Genomic DNA, 22,269 nt, shown 5'->3' with positions numbered 1-22,269 from the left:
CAAATGTTTCCAAGTCTCCGCCATCAATCCCTAACAAGGAACTTTATCGATGCTGCACAAAGGGACCCAGCACACAGTGGTAACTATAGCTCTGGGAGGGAGGGCAGGACGGCTGAAACCTTGACTCCCTAGAGGCCCTGGCCAGGACACAAAAGTAGTGTTCCCTCTGCCTTTTAATCAGGGCCCCCGAGAAAGCCTCAGATTGGCCTGGCCCCCAACAGGCTTCTGTTTGGGTGGAAAGTTCCACAGCCTTAACCCAAATAGTTTCACTGTGGCCCTTGTTGGCCTTGAACTCCTAATCCTCCTGTCTCCTCAGTGCTGGGTCTAAAAGCAGGAAAAGACTCCATTTCTGTGTCGGGCCCTTTTGGGACCTTGAACTACACCCCAGCCCCCAGGAAAAGCTGAAGGCCGTGGGACCCTCTTTAGGGTAAGTATTAGCTAATGGAGAAACGTATACACAAAGTTGCTGACTGCAGCCCATTCCCCGACCCGTAGTCTTGCAGAGAATGTTGACCACCCAACTTCCTTATCAGCTGGGCAATATTTAAAGCAGCCCCTGCGGTTGCACAGGGTCAGCAGATGTCTGAAGGGACTTAACCAGGAGGACTGTTGCTATCCCCCTTCGATACTAATAGCCTATCAAGAACTCGCAGCTGAGCTTTACCTAATCTTTAACCAGTTATGATATAGGATACGTAATTTTGTATTTTGATACTGAAACTTGTGACTGTTTTATGGTTTTTGTCTTTATAAACCCTTTACAATAGCAAACGGGGTCCTTCTCCTTCCATCTGTTGTGTCTGACTGAGAGGCAGAGGACCCGTGCTAGCCCGTACTTAATAAACGAAACCTTGTTTTTGCATTTGGAAGTGTGGCTCCGTGGTAGTTTTCTTGAGGGGTCCTAGGATTCAGGCACAACAATGCCAAGTTGTGTGTGCCATCACACCCAATTTTCCGTGAATAAATCTGGCTTTTCTTGTGTCCTTTTTGGAGACAAGGTCTCCTGTGGCCCAGGATGACGTCCACTGTGAAACCAAGGATAGCCCGCAACTCCAGCTGCTCCAGCCTTTACCTTCTGTCGTGTGCACAGGCGCACCCAGATCCCAGTCAGCAGTGGGACGCCTCTGGACAGCAGCCAGGCCTGGGCAGGACTGCGCTGGATCGCACCGGTATCAGTGTCGTGCTGGTCCTGTCTATCAAGGAACAGGGACTCCCTGGAGCCAATCAGAATTGCGTATAAGCGGAGCCGTCCAATCGACAGCGGGCAGCCGCTCTTCCGGTTGCCGCCCTGTTCGGCTCGTGTCTGCCGGTGTCGGCTGCAGCGGGGCGCTTATGGTTGGTGGTTGCGCCCAGCGGAGCGCACGGAGATCGGAAACGCGTCTCGGCTGCAGCGCTACGCACACGGTCGGTGGAGACGCCCAGCAGAGCGCACGGAGATTGGAAACGCGCCATGGTGAGTGCGGCGTGGAGACGCCGGTGGGAGGCGGAGGGGCCGGGGACTCTGCAGTCGGCTACTCGGAAGTTCCCGGAACTGCGCGTTTGCAAACCGCTCTCCCGGAGTCCGCAGCCGAACCGCAGTGGAAAAAGGGACCGCCGTGTTTATATGTGTTCAAGTGTTCAAGTGGGAAGGGAGACATAGGGCCCTCTCTGGGTTAAAAACTCTTGGGGCTGTTTCTAGAAATGTTCTTTCGGTGTTTTAAATTACACTTATTTGTAGGGGTGGGCGGTAGGGAGGTCCGAGTCCGGTCCCGGCTTTGCACCGTGTGGATCCTGGGGATCGAACGCCAAGTCCTCAGACTTGGCAGCAAACACTTTTTCAGCTGAACCATTGCGCAGGTCCCTTCTTTTTCTTTTTCCCTTATTGTTTTTTTCTCTTATGTGCATATTCACAATCCAGGTGAGACTATGTGCCTAGGATGAGAGAAAGGGAACTCTCCCTGGGGTGGAGAGATGGCTCTGAGGTACTGAGTTCAATTTCCGCAGGCAGTCACGTGGTGACTCAGCCATCTGTAATGGGATCGGATGCCCTCTTCTGGCGTGCAGAGAGCACTCATACATTTTCCCCAACAGAAAAATTACAACTTCTTGGAAAATTTTCCCATCATCTGTTGTGTATTTTTCCCCCCATTATATCAAAAGGAGTGGAGGTTGAAGGTTACTGTAACCGCGCCTGGCCAGGACTATTTCCTACCTGTGTAAGGACCCAGTGCCAACAAGAGAAAGGAGAGCAATGAAATAATACAGGGCACGTTAGAGCTTCAGTGGGGCCGCAGAGGGACAAAAAGTCTCCATAATCGTGTGAATGGCCCAGTGTGGGTGCTGGGAACTGAACCCAGGTCCTCTGGAAAAGCAACAAGTGCTTATTACCACTGAACCATCTCTCCAGCCCCTTAAGATTGGCGGGAGGGGGCGGGGGGCTGGGATCCCCCCTCAAAGATCCTCCCTGGCTCCCAGGTGCCAGGGATTAAAGGTGTGACCACTACCATGATCTCAGAATCTGTGGTCATTTTAGCCTCAATGGTTTTTTTTTTTTTTTTTTTTTGAGACAAGGTTTCACTGTGTAGCTTTGGAGCCTGTCCTAACACTCGCTCTGTATACCAGGCTGGCCTCGGACTCACAGAGATCCACCTGCCTCTGTCTTCTTGAGTTCTGGGATTAAAGGTGTGCACCACCAACAACCAGTTTAGCCTCAGTCTTTAGCGTGGTCTCTGTCCCTCTCCCTGTCTCTCCTGCCTCCTTCCCTCCCTTTCTCTGTTCTTCTCTCCCTCTTGGGAACTTCAGTTCTCAGGGAATTACCAGGAAACTGATACCTGAAGCCTTAAATTCCAGGCCTGCTTAGAACCCCCGGCCCAGTGCTGAGCTTGTCAGCAGGCAGTGTCTGGGGCTCAGGCTCTCAGCTAGTCGGGAAGCTGGAAAGTCCCTTCTCTGTCCTTAGGTGACTGTAAAGGAGGGACCGTGTGGCCTCGGGCCAAGGTGGGTTAAAATTCTCTACCTGTTTGATTTTCGGGATCCAGCTTTTTGTTGGGTCTAAATGTCCCCATAATTGAGTAGCAAAAGTGCTGTTACCCTCTGAGGCATCTCTACCACCCCATAATAAGAGACCCATACACATCTCTTTCCCTTCCTCGTCTGCTGAGTCTCTGTCCTCTTTATTTTGTTGTGATTGTGTGTATGTGTATGAGTTTGTCTGTGTGTGTGCCAGAGTGCGGGTGCCTGTAGAGGACAGAGGTACCAGTCTCCTGGAGCTGGCATTAGAAACAATGTGAGCTACCCAACACGGGTACTCGGATCCAGCTCATCTCTACAGCCCCTTGTGTCTTCCTTGGTATGTGGGTACCAGGCATGGTGGCCCAAGTGTGCAGTCCCAACACTGAAGTAAAAGGAGGAAGGCCAGACTCAGCTGTTGGCTTCTAGGTCAGCCTTAGCTACGTGAGACCTCATCTTCAAATTACGCATTGACACATGGTGGCTCACAACTGTCAAAGTAAAAGGGGGAAAGCAGATTTATTCTGGTGGTGTGGGCCTGAATCCCCAGCATTTGGGAAACAGAAGCCAGAGAATTAAGTTCAGGGACAGCCTGGATTACAAAAGAATTTGGGCCCCCAAAACACAGGGAAAGGCAGTTATTCCTGGCCTGTGGTCTCACTGCTAAGAAAGTAGAAGGAGAGGAGTGGGAGGTCAAGGCCCCAGCCAGAGCTGCTGAGAAACTATTTGAACAAAAACAAATAAGGAGCCAGTTGGTGGTGGTGCATACCTTTAATTCCAGCCGGGGAGGCAGAGGCAGGTGGGTCTCTGTGAGTTTGAGGCTAGCCTGGTCTACAAGAGCTAGTTCCAAACAGGCTCCAAAGCTATAGAGAAACCCTGTGGGGGGGGGCAAACAAACAAATAAGGAGATAAAATGCTAAGTACAAGTAGGATGTGACCTTATTGGAAGGAGTCTAGGAATAGACGGGGAGAGCCCACACTGAGGTTAGACGGATGAGGGATGTGTGCATGGTGTATATTCCCTGTACTACAGAGGTCAAAAGAAGACATTGCACCCCTTGGAACTGGAGTAACAGATGGTTATGTAGGTGTAAGGAACCAAACTCTTGAGTTCTCTGCAGGAGCAGCAAGTGCTTCTAAGTACTGAACCATGCCTCCTTTTATGTATATGAATGTTTGCCTCTGTGTGTGTATGCACGTGTGGGTGCACACCATGTACATGCCTGGTGCCCCCCCAGACCAAAAGAGCATCAGATCCCCTGGAATTAGTTCTTTAGACGGTCGTGAGCTGCCATGTGGGTCCTGGGAACAAACCTGGATCCTGGAAGAGCAGTCTGCATTCTTAACTGTTGAGCTGACTCTTTCAGCCCTGCCCTTTCTTCTTTTCCTCTTCCTCTTTCTTCTCTCTTTAAGATTTTTGCTATGTGTGATTTGGCCTGTATTTATGCATGGACACCACATATATACCGGGTGCCCACAGAGGTCAGAAGAGGGCGCTGGGTCCCCTAAAGCTCTTAACGGCTGAACCATCCCCACCATCCCCATCTATACCCTTTTCACACTAATTTGTGCCTCTCCTTGTATCAGTTTTAATATATTGTTCCTTTCTTAGAATTGGTTAATTACAGTCAAGTTGTTAAATATGTGGAACTGGAATTGTTCATGATAGCCCTTTGTGGTTCCTCAGGTATTGGTGGTTTCTAGATTGTCTTCTTTTTGTACATTTTATTTGTGTGTGTGTGTGCACATGTGCCATAGAGTGCGTTGGAGGTCAGACATCAGAAATCAGTACTCCTTCCACCGTGCGTCTCCCGGATTGAACTCCGTCACCAGGCTTGGCTGCAAGCACTTCCTCTCGCCCACCTTCTCTTCTTCAGTTTGACAAGAATTTTATCAAATCTCATCCACCTTTTCAAAGAATGGGCTTTTCCTTTTGTTGTTTTCTTGAGTTTAATTTCTCGTTTGCTAGGCGTGGTGGCACACACTTTAATCTCAGCACTGGGGAGGCAGAGGCAGGCAGATCTCAGTGAGTTCAAGACCAGCTTGGTCTACAAAGGGAGTGCCAGGACAGCCAGAGTGAAACCCTGTCTTGAAAAACCAAACAACAACAAAAAGAACCGTAACTTCTCATGTTTTTGGGATTGTCATAGTTTCAAAGATGTGTGTGTGTGTGTGTGAGCCAGGTAGTGGTAGCGCACGCCTTTAATCCCAGAACTCAGGGAGGTATAGGCAGGCAGTTCTCTGAGTTTGAGGCCAGCCTGGTGTACAGAGTGAGTTCCGGGAAAGCCAGAGATACACAAAGAAACCCTGTCTGGAAAAAAGTGTTACATGAGTGCATTGCCTAGGAAGGCCAGAAGAGGGTGCTGGATCTCCAGGAGCTAGGATTACAGGTGACTGCTGGGCATCCCCTTGGGTAAGTGCCTCAGCAATACAGCCACTGCTACCCACTCCCACCCCCATGTAACCCCAACACTGCGTTAGAAACGTACCTGTAAAGGTTTGTGGTTTTTGTGAACAGCTGACCGCATTAGCGTTGTTTGATGCCAGTATTCCTTGTTTCTCTCAAGATTTTATATTCTACAGGTACTTTAGGTGTTCCGCCCTTTCAGTTAGTGCTAGAAGTACATGCATTTTATTTTTCTTATTTTTTTAAGGGAAAAGGTTTATTTCAGCTGAGTTCCTATTTGCAGTTGATCATGGAGGGGACGTCACAGCTACAGGAGCTGGAAGGAGCTGGCCATCTTTGAAATGATTGGCTTTTATTTGTGTGCCTCTGGATGCTATGGGACAACAGGCTATGCCACCAAAACCTGGCTTCTATTTCTTCACCATCTCTGTTGATTGTTTGAGTTTTTGTTTTAAAATTGCGTGTTGGGGGGGGTTGTTTGTGTCTGTGTACCACATGAATGTAGTGCACACAGATCAGAAGAGGGCGTCAGGTACCCTGGAACTGGACTTAGATTGATGTAGGCCACCATGTGCATCCTAGGGATTGGACAAAAAAAATGCTCCTGACCACCAAGCGCTTTCTCCGGAGCCATTATCAGTGATGATACTGATTGTTGGTGTGGGGTACACATGCCATCAGACATGTGTACATAAAAGAATAACTTAGAGGAGTCGGTTCTCTCCAGGGGTCAGGCTCAGGTCACAGATTTGCCCAGCAAGCACTTGGGCCCACTGAACAGTCCGGCCAGGCCCCTGGTGTGATTCTCTTGTTATTTAAGTTGGTGGGATCCTTTCCCAAATTCAGATCCTAGATACCAGGAGAGGTCGAACCGTGTGAACTGGCTGCTCACAGATCATCTTGGAATGCTTATTTGCTCCGCTCCTTCGGCAATGCAGATAGTAGCGCTGCATTCGGTCCAGTGCTGAGGAGATGGTAGCTCCTTCGGCACTGCAGACAGTAGCAGCTAGCGCTGCTGCGCTCGGCACAGTGCTGAGGAGATGGTAAGCTCCAGGTGGATGGCTCAGCAGGTGAAGGTTCTTGCTGCCAAGTCTTGTGACCTGATCCCTAAGACCCACATGGTAGAAGGGCAGAACTGCTCCCAGTGGGTTGTCCTCTTGTAAGCACCTACGCTTACTCACAGGCTACCTGATACAGCAGCCAGGAAGACTGGGGCTCTGACAGTTTTGCTGAGAGCAATCAGACTTTTTATACCTTTATCAGAAAGAGAATATAGTGGCATTGCCAGGATCAGTACAGTTGAGTTGCCAGGATACAGTGATGTTTGCAGAGTTTACAGACTACACAAGATGCATGTTAGACCAATTGTCCTGAAAGCTCCCGTGCTTCCGTGATTTCTAAGGGATCACACAGAGAAGCACAAGGCAGTCTGAGAGCTTCACTGCCCGAGGGAGGAACTGAGAGGCACAAGGTGCCCCAGGAGCCCTGGACTCTAACCTGGAAAACCTATGATGCATTTCTCTCAGGGCAGCTAGGACAGGCTACCTCCAGGGTTCCCTACAAGTCACCCTTTTTTATTTTTTAATTTTAGGGTAAGCAGACATAGAGTAGCAAATCAATCTCAAGGCTGTAATGCTTCCCAGATAAGCAACAACAAACCTCCCATAGACATTCCTTGAACTATAGTTTAGAAGTTTAATTAGACCAAAATAATAATAACAATAATAATAATAATGACCAAAATTCTTTGCTAGGTTTTGTGCAGCAAATTTGGGCAAGAATGGCCTCACTGCTGCAGAATGTTTTTGGGTCACGGCAAACAACTCAGGGTCTTGGTCCTTTGGCCTCAGGGGGGCACGAGGCATGCACATAGTGTGCACACACACATAGAGGCAAACATTCATATACATAAAAGGAGGCATGGTTCAGTACTTAGAAACACTTGCTGCTCCTGCAGAGAACTCAAGGTTGGTTCCTTGCACCTAACCTACATAACCATCTGTTACTCCAGTTCCAAGGGGTGCAATGTCTTCTTCTGGCCTCTGTAGTACAGGGAATATACACCATGCACACACACCCTCATCTGTCTAACCTCAGTGTGGGCTCTCCCCCAATTCCTACACACACAGAGTCTGTCTCGCTAGCCTCAGTGTAGGGTCTTCCCCAATTCCTAAACTCCTTCCAATAAGGAACTCAAGTTCCGGGGCTTCTGATACCCTCACACTGACTTACACGCAGGGAAATACCAATGAACATAAGATAAAAATAAACTATATTTTTTTAAAAAGAAAATAAAATATTATGAGGAGTAGCCATGATACCTTACTCCCCCTCTTTATTTTTTTTTTTTTTTTTTATCTTTTTTTTTATTCTTTTTTAATTAAAATTTCCAACTGCTCCCCGTTTCCCATTTCCCACCCCTCCTCCCACACATTGCCCCCTCCCCCAACTCCCCTCCCCCATCCCCACTCCTCTTCTCCTCCCCCCAGTCCATTCCCCCTCCATCTCGATACTGAAGAGCAGTCCAAATTCCCTGCCCTACAGGAAGACCAAGGTCCTCCCACTTCCATCCAGGCCCAGGAAGGTGAGCAACAAAACAGGCTAAGCTCCCACAAAGCCAGTTCATGTATTAGGATCGAAACCTAGTGCCATTGTCCTTGGCTTCTCATCAGCCTTCATTGTCCGCCATGTTCAGAGAGTCCAGTTTCAACCCATGCTTATTCAGTCCCAGTCCAGCTGGCCTTGAAGAGCTCCCAATAGATCAGTTCCACTGTCACAGTGGGTGGGTGCACGCCTCGTGGTCCTGATTTCCTTGGTCATGTTCTCCCTCCTTCTGCTCCTCATTTGGACCTTAAGAGCTCAGACCATTGCTCCAATTTGGGTCTCTGTCTCTCTCTTGATCTATCGCCAGTTGAAAGTTCCTGTGCCATTCTTCTTGGCCTCTCGTCAGCTCTCATTGTCCGCCACATTCCGAGAGTCCGGTTTTATCCCATGTTTTTTCAGTAGCAGTCCAGCTGACCTTGGTGAGCTCCCAATAGATCGGCCCCAATGTCCCAGTGGTTGGGTGCACCCCTCATGGTCCTGACTTCCTTGTTCATGTTCTCTCTCCTTCTGCTCCTCATTATAACCTTGGGAGCTCAGTCCGGTGCTCCAGTGTGGGTCTCTGGCTCTATCTCCATCCATCGCTAGATGAAGGTTCTATGGCGATATGCAAGATATTCATCAGTATGATTATAGGATAGGTTCATTTCGGGTTCCCTATCCTCAGGTGCCCCAGTGAACTGACTGGGGACATTGCCCTGGGCATCTGGTAGCCATTCCAAGTTCAAGTCTCTTGCCACCCCTTAGGTGGCTCCCTTACCTAAGGTATGAGTTTCCCTGCTCCCCTATCCAACCTTCCTTTATCCCCAATCACCCCGATTCCCCCATTTCCCCTCATCCTCTCCTTCACACTTTTCTCTCCCCATCACCCCTCATCCCCATCCCACCCCACCCCCAAGATTCCAATTTTTTGCCCATCAGTCATGTCTATTTCCCATAGCTGGGAGGATATCTATATGTTTTTCCTTGGGTTTACCCTCTTGTTTAACTTCTTTAGGATCACAAATTATAGACTCAGTGGCCCCTATCCATGGCTAGAAACCAATTATGAGTGAGTACATCCCATGTTCTTCTTTTTGGGTCTGGGTTACCTCACTAAGGATCGTATTTTCTATTTCCATCCATTTGCATGCAAAATTCGAGAAGTCATTGTTTTTTACCGCAGAGTAGTACTCTAATGTGTATATATTCCACAATTTCTTCATCCATTCTTCCATTGAAGGGCATCTAGGTTGCTTCCAGGTTCTGGCTATGACAAATAATGCTGCTATGAACATAGTTGGACAAATGCTTTTGTCATATGATAGGGCATCTCTTGGGTATATACCCAAGAGTGGTATTGCTGGGTCCAGGGGTAGGTTGATCCCAATTTTTCTGAGAAACCGCCACACTGATTTCCAAAGTGGTTGCACAAGTTTGCAGTCCCACCAGCAATGGATGAGGGTACCCCTTTCTCCACAACCTCTCCAGCAAAGGCTATCCTTGGTGTTTTTGATTTTAGCCATTCTGACAGGTGTAAGATGATATCTCAAAGTTGTTTTGATTTGCATTTCTCTGATCGCTAAGGAGGTTGAGCATGACCTTAAGTATCTTTTGGCCATTTTAACTTCTTCTGTTGAGAATTCTCTGTTCAGTTCAGTACCCCATTTTTTAATTGGGTTAATTATCCTTTTGAAGTCTAGTTTCTTGAGTTCTTTATATATTTTGGAGATCAGACCTTTGTCTGTTGCAGGGTTGGTGAAGATCTTCTCCCAGTCAGTAGGCTGCCTTTTTGTCTTAATGACAGTGTCCTTTGCTTCACAGAAGCTTCTCAGTTTCAGGAGGTCCCATTTATTCAATGTTGCCCTTAATGTCTGTGCTGCTGGGGTTATACATAGGAAGCGATCTCCAGTGCCCATATGTTGTAGGGTACTTCCCATTTTCTCTTCTATCAGGTTCAGTGTGTTCAGATTGATATTGAGGTCTTTGATCCATTTGGACTTGAGTTTTGTGCATGGTGATAGATATGGGTCTATTTTCATTCTTCTACAGACTGACATCCAATTGTGCCAGCACCATTTGTTGAAGATGCTTTCTTTCTTCCATTGTATACTTTTAGCTCCTTTATCAAAAATCAGTTGTTCATAGGTTTGTGGGTTAAAATCCGGGTCTTCTATACGATTCCATTGGTCGACTTCTCTGTTTTTATGCCAGTACCACGCTGTTTTCATTACTGTAGCTCTGTAATAGAGTTTGAAGTCAGGGATGGTAATGCCTCCAGAAGTTCCTTTATTGTATAAGATTGTTTTGGCTATCCTGGGTTTTTTGTTTCTCCATATAAAGTTGATTATTGTCCTTTCAAGATCTGTGAAGAATTTTGATGGGATTTTAATGGGGATTGCATTGAATCTATAAATTGCCCTTGGTAGAATTGCCATTTTTACTATGTTGATTCTCCCAATCCAAGAGCAAGGGAGATCCTTCCATTTTCTGGTATCCTCTTCAATTTCTTTCTTCAATGCTTTAAAGTTTTTGTCAAATAGATCTTTCACTTCCTTGGTTAGAGTTACCCCAAGATATTTTATGCTGTTTGTGGCTATCGTGAAAGGTGATGATTCTCTTATTTCTCTCTCTGCTTCCAGATCCTTTGTGTATAAGAGGGCGACTGATTTTTTGGAGTTGATCTTGTATCCTGCCACATTACTAAAGGCGTTTATCAGCTGTAGGAGTTCTTTGGTGGAGTTTTTGGGGTCGCTCATGTACACTATCATATCATCTGCAAATAATGCAAGTTTAACTTCTTCCTTTCCAATTTGAATCCCCTTTATCCCCTTATGTTGTCTTATTGCTATTGCTAAAACTTCGAGAACTATATTGAAGAGGTATGGAGAGAGTGGACAGCCTTGGCGTGTTCCTGATTTTAGTGGAATGGCTTTAAGTTTCTCTCCATTTAATTTGATATTAGCTGTCGGCTTGCTGTATATAGCTTTAATTATATTTAGGTATGACCCTTGTATCCCTAATCTCTCTAAGACTTTTATCATAAAGGGATGTTGAATTTTGTCAAATGCTTTTTCAGCATCTAATGAAACGATCATATGGTTTTTTTCTTTCAGTTTATTTATATGATGGATTACATTGATAGATTTGCGTATGTTAAACCAGCCCTGCATCTCTGGTATGAAGCCTACTTGATCATAATGGATAATTTTTCTAATGTGTTCTTGGATTCGGTTTGCCAGAATTTTGTTGAGGATTTTTGCGTCGATGTTCATGAGTGAGATTGGCCTGTAATTCTCTTTCTTGGTTGGGTCTTTGTGTGGTTTTGGTATCAGAGTTACTGTAGCTTCATAAAAGGAATTTGGCAATGACTCTTCTGTTTCTATATTGTGAAATACATTAAGGAGAATAGGTATTAGGTCTTCTTGGAAGTTCTGGTAGAATTCCGCATTGAAACCATCTGGTCCTGGACTTTTTTTGGAAGGGAGGTTTTTGATAACAGCTTCTAATTCTTCACGACTAACAGGTCTATTTAGGTTGTTCACCTGGTCCTGGTTTAACTTTGGTAAATGGTATTTATCTAAAAAAGCGTCCATTTCTTTTACATTTTCCAGTTTTGTGGCATACAGGCTTTTGTAGTAAGATCTAATGATTCTCTGAATTTCCTCTGTGTCTGTGGTTATGTCTCCCTTTTCATTTCTGATCTTATTAATTTGCAAATTCTCTCTCTGCCGTTTGATTAGTTTGGATAGGGGTTTATCAATCTTGTTGATTTTCTCCAGGAACCAGCTTTTTGATTCATTGATTCTTTCAATTGTTTTCTGTGTTTCTATTTTGTTGATTTCAGCCCTCAGTTTGATTATTTCCAGTCTTCTACCCCTTCTAGGTGAGTCTGCTTCTTTTTTTTCTAGAGCTTTCAGGTGGGCTGTTAAGTCTCCAATGTGTGCTTTCTCTGTTTTCTTTAAGTGGGCAGTTAGTGCTATGAACTTTCCTCTCAGAACTGCTTTCATAGTGTCCCATAGGTTTGAGTATGTTGTTTCTTTATTTTCATTGTCTTCAAGGAAGAGTTTAATTTCTTTCTTTATTTCTTCCTTAATCCAGGTATGGTTCAGTAGTTGACTATTCAGTTTCCATGAGTTTGTAGGCTTTCTGGGGGTAGCATTGTTGCTGAATTCTAGCTTTAATCCATGGTGATCTGATAAGATACAGGTGGTTATTAATATTTTTTTGTAACTGTGGATGTTTGCTTTGTTACCGAGTATGTGGTCGATTTTTGAGAAGGTTCCATGAGCTGCAGAGAAGAAGGTATATTCTTTCCTATTTGGGTGGAATATTCTATAGATGTCTGTTAAGTCCATTTGATTCATTACCTCCATTAATTCTCTTATTTCTCTGTTAGGTTTCTGTCTACTTGACCTGTCCATTGGTGAGAGAGGAGTATTAAAGTCTCCTACTATTAATGTGTGCGGTTTGATGGCTGCCTTGAGTTTTAACAATGTTTCTTTTACGTACGTGGGTGCTTTTATATTAGGGGCATAGATATTCAGGATTGAGACTTCATCCTGATGAATTGTTCCTGTTATGAGTAGAAAATGTCCCTCTCCATCTCTCCTGATTGATTTAAGTTTGAAGTCAACTTTGTTAGAAATTAGTATGGCCACCCCTGCTTGTTTCTTAGGTCCATTTACTTGATAAGCCTTATCCCAACCCTTTACTCTGAGTAAGTGCCTGTCTTTGTGGTTGAGGTGTGTTTCTTGTAAACAGCAGAATGTTGGATCCTGTTTTCGTATCCAATCTCTTAGTCTGTGCCTTTTTATAGGAGAGTTGAGTCCATTGACATTAAGTGATATTAATGACCAGTGGTTGTTAACTCCGGTCATTTTTTAAGTTGTAAATTTTGTGTGTTCCCCTTCTTTGTGTTGCACTGGTGAAGGGTCTCTAGTTGTCTGAGATATTGTGGTCATTGTTGGACTCCTTGGTTAGTGATTTTCCTTCTATTACTTTCTGTAAGGCTGGATTTGTGGCTACGTATTGTTTAAATTTGTTTTTATCCTGGAAAATTTTGTTTTCTCCATTTATAGTGAACGAAAGCTTGGCTGGGTATAGTAGTCTGGGCTTGCATCCATGGTCTCTTAGTTTCTGCAGTACATCTATCCAGGACCTTCTGGCTTTCATGGTTTCCATAGAGAAGTCAGGTGTAAGTCTGATAGGTTTACCTTTATAAGTAACTTGGCCTTTTTCCTTTGCTGCTCTTAGTATTCTTTCTTTATTCTGTATGCTTTGTGTTTTGATTATTATATGGCGAGAGGATGTTTTTTTTTGATCCAGCCTATTCGGTGTTCTGTATGCTTCTTGAACCTTCATAGGTATATCTTTCTTTAGGTTGGGAAAGTTTTCTTCTATAATTTTATTAAATATATTTTCTGGACCGTTGAGCTGCGCTTCTTCCCCTTCTTCTATTCCTATTATTCTTAGCTTTGGTCTTTTTATTGTGTCCCATATTTCCTGAATGTTTTGTGATGAGAATTTGTTGGCCTTGCTGTTTTCTTTGATCAGCGTGTTTATTTTCTCTATGGTATCTTCAGAATCTGAGATTCTTTCTTCTATCTCTTGTATTCTGTTGGTTATGCTTGCTTCTGTAGTCTCTATTCGTTTACCTAGATTTTCCCTGTCCAGCTGGCCTTCTGTTTGTGTTTTCTTCTTTGCCTCCATTTCAGTTTTTAAGTCTTGTACTGTTTCCATTATCTGTTTGATTGTTTTTCCTTGGTTTCCTAGGGTATCATTCACTGATTTACTCAATTCTTCAAACTTTCTGTTATACTTCTCATCCATTTCTATAAGGGCATTTTTTACATGTTGTTTAAGGGCGTCAATCACTTTCATAAAGTCAATTTTATCTACCTCTTCATGATTAAGGTGTTCATGTCCACCTGTTGGGAGGTCGCTGGGTTCTGGTGGTTTCATATAGTTTTTCAGATTGTTAGGTGAATTCTTGCATTGGCGCCTGCCCATCTCTTTCTCCGAATGCTCCCCTCTGGATGTTCTTTTACCGGATCAGGTCTCCTTGCCTACTGATGTACCTTCCCAGTGATGGCTCTCTGCAGTGCTAGCTCTCCTGGTGTTCTAGTGATGTCTCTCCTTGCTTGTTGCAGGCAGGCCAGTGAAACAAAGGAAGTCTCGCCTGCCTACTTGCCCTGAGGATTTGCCCACAGCGCCAGACAGACTGAGCTGGATGGTGTTATGTGCCCAAAGAGGAAAGGGGGCAGAAGGAAGAAGGGTTCTGGATGCAAGCTGGGTGGGACAAGAAGAGAGAGACGGTATGCGGGGTATAGAGCCCCTGCAGGGAGCCCAGGGAGTATAGGGAGGGGGATGAGGAACTTCAGAGTTCCCTTTCCAGGGCTGCTTCCGCTGCCGCTGGTCACAAACTCACCGCATTGCTGTCTCTCCCGGTGCCGAGATCAGATCTCCATGCAGGTTGGGTAGTTCGTAAACAAAGCGCCTACCTTGGTTGGTGCAGGCGGGCCAGTGAGACAAAGGAGGTCTCGCCTGCCTATTTGCCCTGAGGATTTGCCCCCAGCGCCAGACAGACTGAGCTGGATGGTGTTATGTGCCCAAAGAGGAAAGGGGACAGAAGGAAGAAGGGTTCTGGATGCAAGCTGGGTGGGACAAGAAGAGAGAGGCAGTATGGGGGGGTAGAGCCCCTGCAGGGAGCCCGGGGAGTATAGGGAGGGGGATGAGGAACTTCAGAGTTCCCTGTCCAGGGCTCCCCCCTCTTTATTTTTAAATAATGTTTAAGCTGTCTAGGGTTATGTGGAATGCCTATGATATGGGTTGTATCAAACGGTGGGCAAAATTCCTGAAAAGACTTGGCAGTGTGTACAGGAGAATTGTCAGTTATCAATATTTTATAGGGGCATAAATTTTTATTATTTTGGCAGAAAAGAAAATATCCATATAATAAAAGCAAGAATAAACAATTTTTTTTAAGCTCTTTTTAAAGCAGTAGCAGCAAGCCAGGTAGTGGTGGCGCACGCCTTTAATCCTGGACCTCTGAGTTCGAGGCCAGCCTGGTCTACAGAGAGAGTTCCAGGACAGACTCCAAAGCCACAGAGAAACCCTGAAAGAAAAGCAGTAAGCAACAAACTTCTGACATAAAGTCGGGCTGTTTGTTGTTTCTTTCTCTTTCTGTTGAATGACTGCCAGCAGTTGAGGATCCTCCAGCCCTTCAAGGCCACAGCCAGAGATGACCCTTAAGTGTGTGAAGGCCCAGTGTGAGGACAGATGGCGCTGTGGCACGCAGTGTCGGCATTCTCAGGCCAGCTGCTGGACAGTAACCATTCCTGTCTCCCCTGCAACCCCGAGAAAGGTGGGAAACGAAGCCTGACTCTTTCTCATCAGGGCCCTGGTCTGAGTTTAGAACGTTCCTCTGTCTTTCTTCCAGAATCTGGTAACTAACACCGTGCTCCGAGTACCATTTCTCCATAATCCTCAGGAAGATGTGTGAGCATCACAATATATGTCTTCTGTTAATATCTCAGAAGTTGCAGGCATGTTATTTGGTTGATTTCTAAATTCTAAGGTGTCAGTTTCTTTAACATCTCTCTGAATAAGTCAGTCCTCTACAATAAATATTTACCCCCAGTAAGACACACTTTAGCAGTTGGTTTTTGTTTGTTTTTCTTGCAACAAGGGATTGAATCTCACAGGCCCCATGGTATTAAAAATGTTAATAGGTTTTCTTTGAAATTAAATATCCTCAAAATCTAGTGTAAAATATAGCCAGACTAGAAACTAGGGTCGTATTAATTCCTGTTCCACTGAGAAAACAGAGGGTTGGATAAAGCTTTTCCTCATTGCTTCAGCCTTGAAACAGTCTTGAATAAGTAAGAAGCAGTTACAGTGTTTGCATGGCCATTTAAATCTTTAATTTTCTAAATTACATGTACCATGTGAATTTTCTTTTCATTCTTCATTTGTTTTACGTCCCAACCACAGTTTCCCTTTCCTCCTCTGCCTCTCCATTTCTGTTCGGAAAAGAGCAGGCCTTCTGTGGATTGTGAACAAGCATGGTATATCAGGCCTTCTGTGGATAGTGAACAAGCATGGTATATCAGGTCTTCTGTGGATAGTACAGTGAACAAGCATGGTATATCAGGCCTCCTGTGGATAGTACAGTGAACAAGCGTGGTATATCAGGCCTTCTGTGGATAGTACAGTGAACAAGCATGGTATAGCAGGCCTCCTGTGGATAGTACAGTGAACAAGCATGGTATAGCAGGCCTTCTGTGGATAGTACAGTGAACAAGCATGGTATATCAAGCTGTAGAAACACTAAGCACCTTGCCTTGTATTAAGGCTGGGCAAGGCAACCAGTATGAGGAACAAGTTTTATCCTGACCTCCATACATGTTCACAGTATGAGACCGACACAACCAAAAAAACCTACAATTTTAAAACTATAAATAAAGGCTGTTTTGTGTGTACCACACTAAAGGTATCATGCTTAATTTCTTTTTCATTTTGTCACATTAAAAGCACAGCATTTCACTGTCTTTGTTGTTATCGTTAGTGAGGCTACCACCTGGCTTTTATAAAATACATAAAAAAGAGCTGGGCGGTGGCACCTGCCTTTAATCCCAGCAGCTGGGAGGTAATATTCCTTCTTATCAAACATATTCTGTTGCAAATTGCTTAGATTCTGTGTAAAGCTTGAATAGCTATAAGAAAATAAAACATGTGGTTTTAATAATGTCTTAAAAAAAAAAAAAAGACAAGCTTTTGCTAAGATCCTCCAGTCAGAGGAAAGAAAAGTTTCCCCAGAAATAGAAACAGGAAGAGACAGGAAGAGACTGTGTAAAGGGAGCACCTGGTCCATTCTGAGTACACAGACATGCTAAAGACCCTTAACGCTTAAATAAAGCAGGTGTAAAATTCCTGAGTTATTGTCCTGCCTTGTTAGGATCAGGCATTTCCCTCAGCTGGGAAGAGAAAGTAACCTCATGTTGTCTCCTGTATGCATCAGAGATTTGTCCCCTGAGGTAGGAGTCTCATCCTCCTATGGAGGATGAGAACACACACACACCAACAACAACCTTAGTGAGAGATGAAGTGAAGCAGGGAAGTTTCCATTCTGAGGAACTGCACTTCATGGAGAGGGTTAAGAGCAGAGGAAATTGGAGCTGTAGGTACTGGAGCAAAGTACCACATGGAGGAGGAAAAAAATCTCAGCAAGAGAGACACTAAACACTCTGTGTATCTTCGGGTTTTAATTTTTCTTATTCCCGTGTTTTTTTTTCTAATCACTTTCATTTTTAATTTTAACTATCTTTTGTTTTGTTTTTTTTTGATATTTTTGAGGGTTTCTCTGTGGAGCTTTGGAGCCCGTCCTGGAACTCGCTCTGTAGACCAGGCTGGCCTTGAACTCACGAGATCCTGCCTGTCTCTGCCTCTGGAGTGCTGTGGCTGGATTTAAAGGTGTGCACCACCTTGCCCAGCTATAAATAATTTTTTTAATGTTTGGAGTTATATACACAGTTGTTTGTGCTTACAAATGAAAGGCTGCTCCTTCTGTTTATCTGTCCTAATCAGCTATGGTTGTCAACTTGACCAGCCTAGAGTCATCTGTTGAAGGATTGCCCGCACCAGACTGACGTCGTCTTCTCTGTGAAGAAAATTGTCTTGATTGTAGATTGATAGAGTACAATGCAGCTCACTGTCAGCAACAACATTGCCTGGACAGACGGTCCTGGGCTGTATATTTAAAAACAAACAAACAAACAAACAAAAAAAACAAAAAAAAAACCCCAGCTGATTAAGAAGGCGTCACGTGAGCTAGCAGTGTTTCCCCATAGTTTCTGTCCTCAATTCTCACTTGAACCTGTGCCCTTGTTACCCTTGATGATGGACTATAACCTGGAAGTATAAGCCAAGTAAACTCTTTTCCGAGACAGGGTTTCTCTGTAGCTTTGGTGCCCGTCCCGGAATTAGCTCTTGTAGACCAGGCTGGCCTCGAACTCCCAGAGATCCGCCTGCCTCTGCCTCCCAAGTGTTGGGATTAAGCCAAGTAAACTCTTATCTCAGTTAACTTTTCTGTTGCTGTGAAGGGACACTATGACCAAGGCAACTTAGAAAAGAAAACATTTAATTAAGAGCTTGCTTACAGTTTTGTAGGATGAGTCCATGACCATCATTGCAGGGAACATGGTGGCAGGCAGGCAGGTAAGCAGGCAGACATAGTACTGGAGTTGTAGCTAAGAGCTTATATCTGATCCACAAACAGGAAGCAGAGCACATTGGGAATGGCATGCATGGGCTTTAAAAGCCCACCCCCAGTGACACCTCCAAATCCTTCCTTAAAAAGTTCCACCGACTGGGAACCAAGCATTGAAATATGTGAACCAGTGGGGGCATTCTTATTCAAACCATCACACATTCTTTCTTCACCTAAGTTGCTTTTGGTCAGTATTTTATCACAGCAACAGAAATTACACTAGAACACTATTTGTTGCGTGAAATTACAGTTGCAGTGTAGGAAGAAGTGTAGAGGGTAGTTCTCATTACCAAGTCCTGGAACTGATTGAAACATTATCCTGTCAGCCTGGTATCAGTGAACAATAAATGCCAGCAGCTGCTGGTCTCATTTGTGGTAACATGTTCCCGTATGTTTCAGGATTCGATAACCTTTGAGGATGTGGCTGTGTACTTTACCCAGGAAGAGTGGGCCTTGCTGAACATTTTCCAGAAGAATCTCTACAGAGATGTAATGCAGGAAACCTACAGGAACCTGACTTCTCTAGGTGAGCGTGACATTGCTGCTTCATGCCCTGTCGCTTTGTTGAGTGCTGGGTGCACATGCTCAGTCAGGCTTGGGCTCATGCACTAAGCATCTAATAATCACTTTATACGTTTTTTAAATTATTCTGTGTCTGTATTTTAGGAAAAGGATGGGAACAGTGGGATTTGGACACTTACTACAGAAGTCTGAAGAGAAACCTGAGGTATTGGACACCCACCAATAGCTGTGGATCATTGGATATTGGGAAAATATTAGAAAGAGCACAAATTCAAACTATTTATTCTTCTAAAAGCAATCTTCGTACACTCTGAAAATAAATGCTTGTATGTGCTGTGGATATTTGAGGTTGGCAAAACAGTTTATGTAAAAGCAGTATTAAGACCTTCCAGCTGGGGCCAGAGCATTCAGATATGTGAGCCTGAGGAGGCCATTCTCATTCAAATTACCACATGCACATCATTTGACAAACAACCAAGGGGCTGGAGAGATAGCTTGGGTTAAGAGCACCAGCTATTTTTCTAGAGGACTCGGGTTCAATTCCCAGCACCCACATGACAGTTTAAAACTGTCTGTAACTCCAGTTCCAGGGGATCTGATACCTTCTGCAATGTACGTAAAGTTAAGTAAATTATTAAAATATATAAAACATAAAAGAATTTTTTAAAAGTAATAACAAAATCTTTAAAAATAATAAGGAGCTTTGGTCCAGCCAGCTTTCAGACCCTTGAATCCACTTACGTGGAAGCTGGGGTCAGGTGGGCAGTGGGCAGCACATGCTAGACTCTGCGGGAGGTGTCTGTAGGCAGCGGTCTCGGGGATGGGGAAGCTGTCGTCGCTAGTCTTTGCACACGCCGGTCAGGTGTCTGTAATGCTTGAACACACTGTCAGTGTCAGCACGCAGTCCTGGAGGAAGGCTTTACCATGGCTGTGCCCATGTCAGCAATGTGCATTCACTCGGGACTTTGTCTCCTCTTTATACATTTTTACTCCAGGACTTTCCTTGTCTGCCCACACTGTGGGGCATAAATGCCTAAAATACCTTGTGAATGTTCCCAGTATAAATCTAATATCTACTAATAAGTATAAAATTGTTAATAAGCAAACTCTTAAGATTATATTTCTTAATTCTTACAGAATCCAAATGGCAAAGAGAGACCGTGAACTTAGAGACAGTGACCAAGGTGGAGAAACCACAGCTGAAGATCCAGGCGGTGTCACGAGCAAGAAAATGCCCGAGCCAAAGCTTCCTGAATGTCATATCAGTCAGTCATCCCTAAAGAGGCATGCTACATTCAACCCTCAAAGCAGACCATGTGACTATCAGAAATATGTAAAGAAATACTGTGAATGTAGGGCATGCGGTAAAGTCTTTACGTGTTCCAGCTCCCTTAAAAATCATAAAAAGGTCCACAGTAGAGAGAAACCTTACAGATGTCTGCATTGTGAGAGAACCTTTAGTTACCACTTCTGGGCTGAAAGGCATATGCTGACTCATAGTGCAGACAGGCATAAATGCAAGCTGTGCGGGGAAATATTTCCTAATGCTGATACCCTTCGGAGTCATAGAAAAATTCACTCCGGAGAGATGCCTGAATGTAAGGATTGTGGGAGAATGTTCTGGACTTCCAGTTCCCTCGAGATGCATAAAAGGCTTCATACAACAGAAAAACTTTATGAATGTAAGCACTGCAGGAAAACCTTCAAGAATTATTGTTCCTTTAGACTACACGAAAGGATTCACACTGGGGAGAAACCTTATGAATGTAAGCAGTGTGGGAAAACCTTCAGACATTCCAGCCATGTTAAAGCACATAAGAGAACTCACACTGGAGAGAAGCCCTATGAATGTAAGCAGTGTGGGAAGACCTTCACTTCTGGGCATTGTGCAAGAAGACATTTAGGGACTCACAGTGGAGCCTGGCCTCACAAGTGTGAGGTGTGTGGGAAAGCTTATCCGTATGTCTATTCCCTTCGGAATCATGAAAAAAGCCATGCCAAAGAGAAACTTTATGAATGTGCGCAGTGTGGGAAGACCTTTAAATATCGTGCTTCCTTACGAAACCATTTGACCACTCACACGGGGGAGAAGCCGTATGAATGCAAGGAGTGTGGGAAAACCTTCAGTTGTGCCAGTTACCTTCAGAATCACATGAGAACGCATGGGCAGCCCTACAAATGTGAAGAGTGTGGTAAGGCGTTCTCATACTCCAAGAGTCTTCGAAGACACATGAATGTACACAGTCGATTGGTGGGAAGCTTTAGGTATGAGTTAGAGGTCGAGTGTAAGAAGACCTCCACACGTTCAAGCTCATGTTCAGAGTGAGCCTGTGAGCGCAGTGAGTCTGCATTGGTTTCTGTGAGATGGGCCACAGTTTGTGCCAAAGCCTATGAGTTGAAAGCGTGTTGGGAAGCTTTTGAGCACTGAGGACTTAACTGGAGATGGAATACTGACCTGGGAAAGCTTTTTGCTCATCCTTGATAGCATACATGGGATGGCAGTGGAGAGAAAGTCGATCACTGTCAGCAGTATGGGGAACATTTTACCTTGAATTTCAGTGTGGGGAAGTCTTCACTAGGCTCCGCCACAGACCCAGGCTCTGTAAATGGAGGAACTTGGACTCCTGCAATGTTAACATGTTCAAGTCCCCAAATCTCATAAACCTAAGAAGTGTAAAACCCGCTGGGGTCAGTATACTCTGGATTTCTGATTCTTAGTCATGATTCTGTTGCTACTTTTTGTTATATGTAATTTTTAAGTACTTTTGTAATTATTGGACCAGTAAAATCTGACTTTGTAAATGTCCAGATTTTTGCCATAGTCCTCGACTGTTCAGGTGTGGCTGTACTTTGTCATTTGTTTTCTAATAAAAATGTCTTTTTCCAGCACAAAATTTACTCGGTCCTTTGTACTAAAATAGTGCCGCTTTTTATGCTTGTTATGTCATGGGAGGGAGGTGTGTGCACATGTGTCAGCTGCCTGCAGAGCCCAGAAGAGAGCATTGGATTCCCTCGAGCTGATCTTAGGTGACAGAGAAGCTCTGAGTCCTCTCTCCAGCCCCGCATATTTCTGGGGAATGTTCTCATGGCGCTGTAATGGTGTCTCAGAGAAGCAGCCCCGGCTCCCACACTGCCACTGCGGATTTGTTTGTTCGTGGATGTTGCTTTGACAATTGGCTTTCCTTGGGGGAACCATTCAGCAGCTTAGTGTCCTGGACTCAGAACCCTAGCACTGAAAACGAGTTGGTGCTGTGTGAGTCAGATGGATTTTCTGAGTGGAATCACGTAGGGTAGGTATTCCTGAACTAGCCATTCTGAAATCCTTTGCTGCTTCCGTCATACTTTGCTGGCTGCTTAACTTGGCACGAGCTGTGTCGACAGTGTGAAGAAGGGGCTGTCAATCTGGGGTGTCAGAGTGCTGGTAAACAGGAGCATGCTGCCACTGCCAGCGCCGTCTTCCAGTGTGTGTCCAAGTTGCAGGGCCCCAGGAATCTGACTAGTCATC

General features: G+C 44.7%; 1 protein-coding gene across 1 annotated transcript; it reads left to right on the top strand.

The window, feature by feature from the left end:
- Positions 1-1,319: 1,319 nt before the first annotated feature.
- LOC130862832 (zinc finger protein 136-like) lies at positions 1,320-21,645 on the top strand. Its single transcript, XM_057752652.1, has 4 exons — positions 1,320-1,453; positions 18,642-18,768; positions 18,909-18,969; positions 19,902-21,645. The coding sequence occupies exons 1-4, from the start codon at positions 1,451-1,453 to the stop codon at positions 21,088-21,090; spliced, it is 1,380 nt and encodes a 459-aa protein (XP_057608635.1). The 5' UTR covers positions 1,320-1,450; the 3' UTR covers positions 21,091-21,645.
- The last annotated feature ends 624 nt before the right edge of the window (positions 21,646-22,269 follow it).

The sequence above is a fragment of the Chionomys nivalis genome, chromosome 20 (assembly GCF_950005125.1).
Source record: "Chionomys nivalis chromosome 20, mChiNiv1.1, whole genome shotgun sequence".
NCBI lineage: Eukaryota > Metazoa > Chordata > Mammalia > Rodentia > Cricetidae > Chionomys > Chionomys nivalis.
This window is presented reverse-complemented; position numbering and strand designations above follow the sequence as displayed.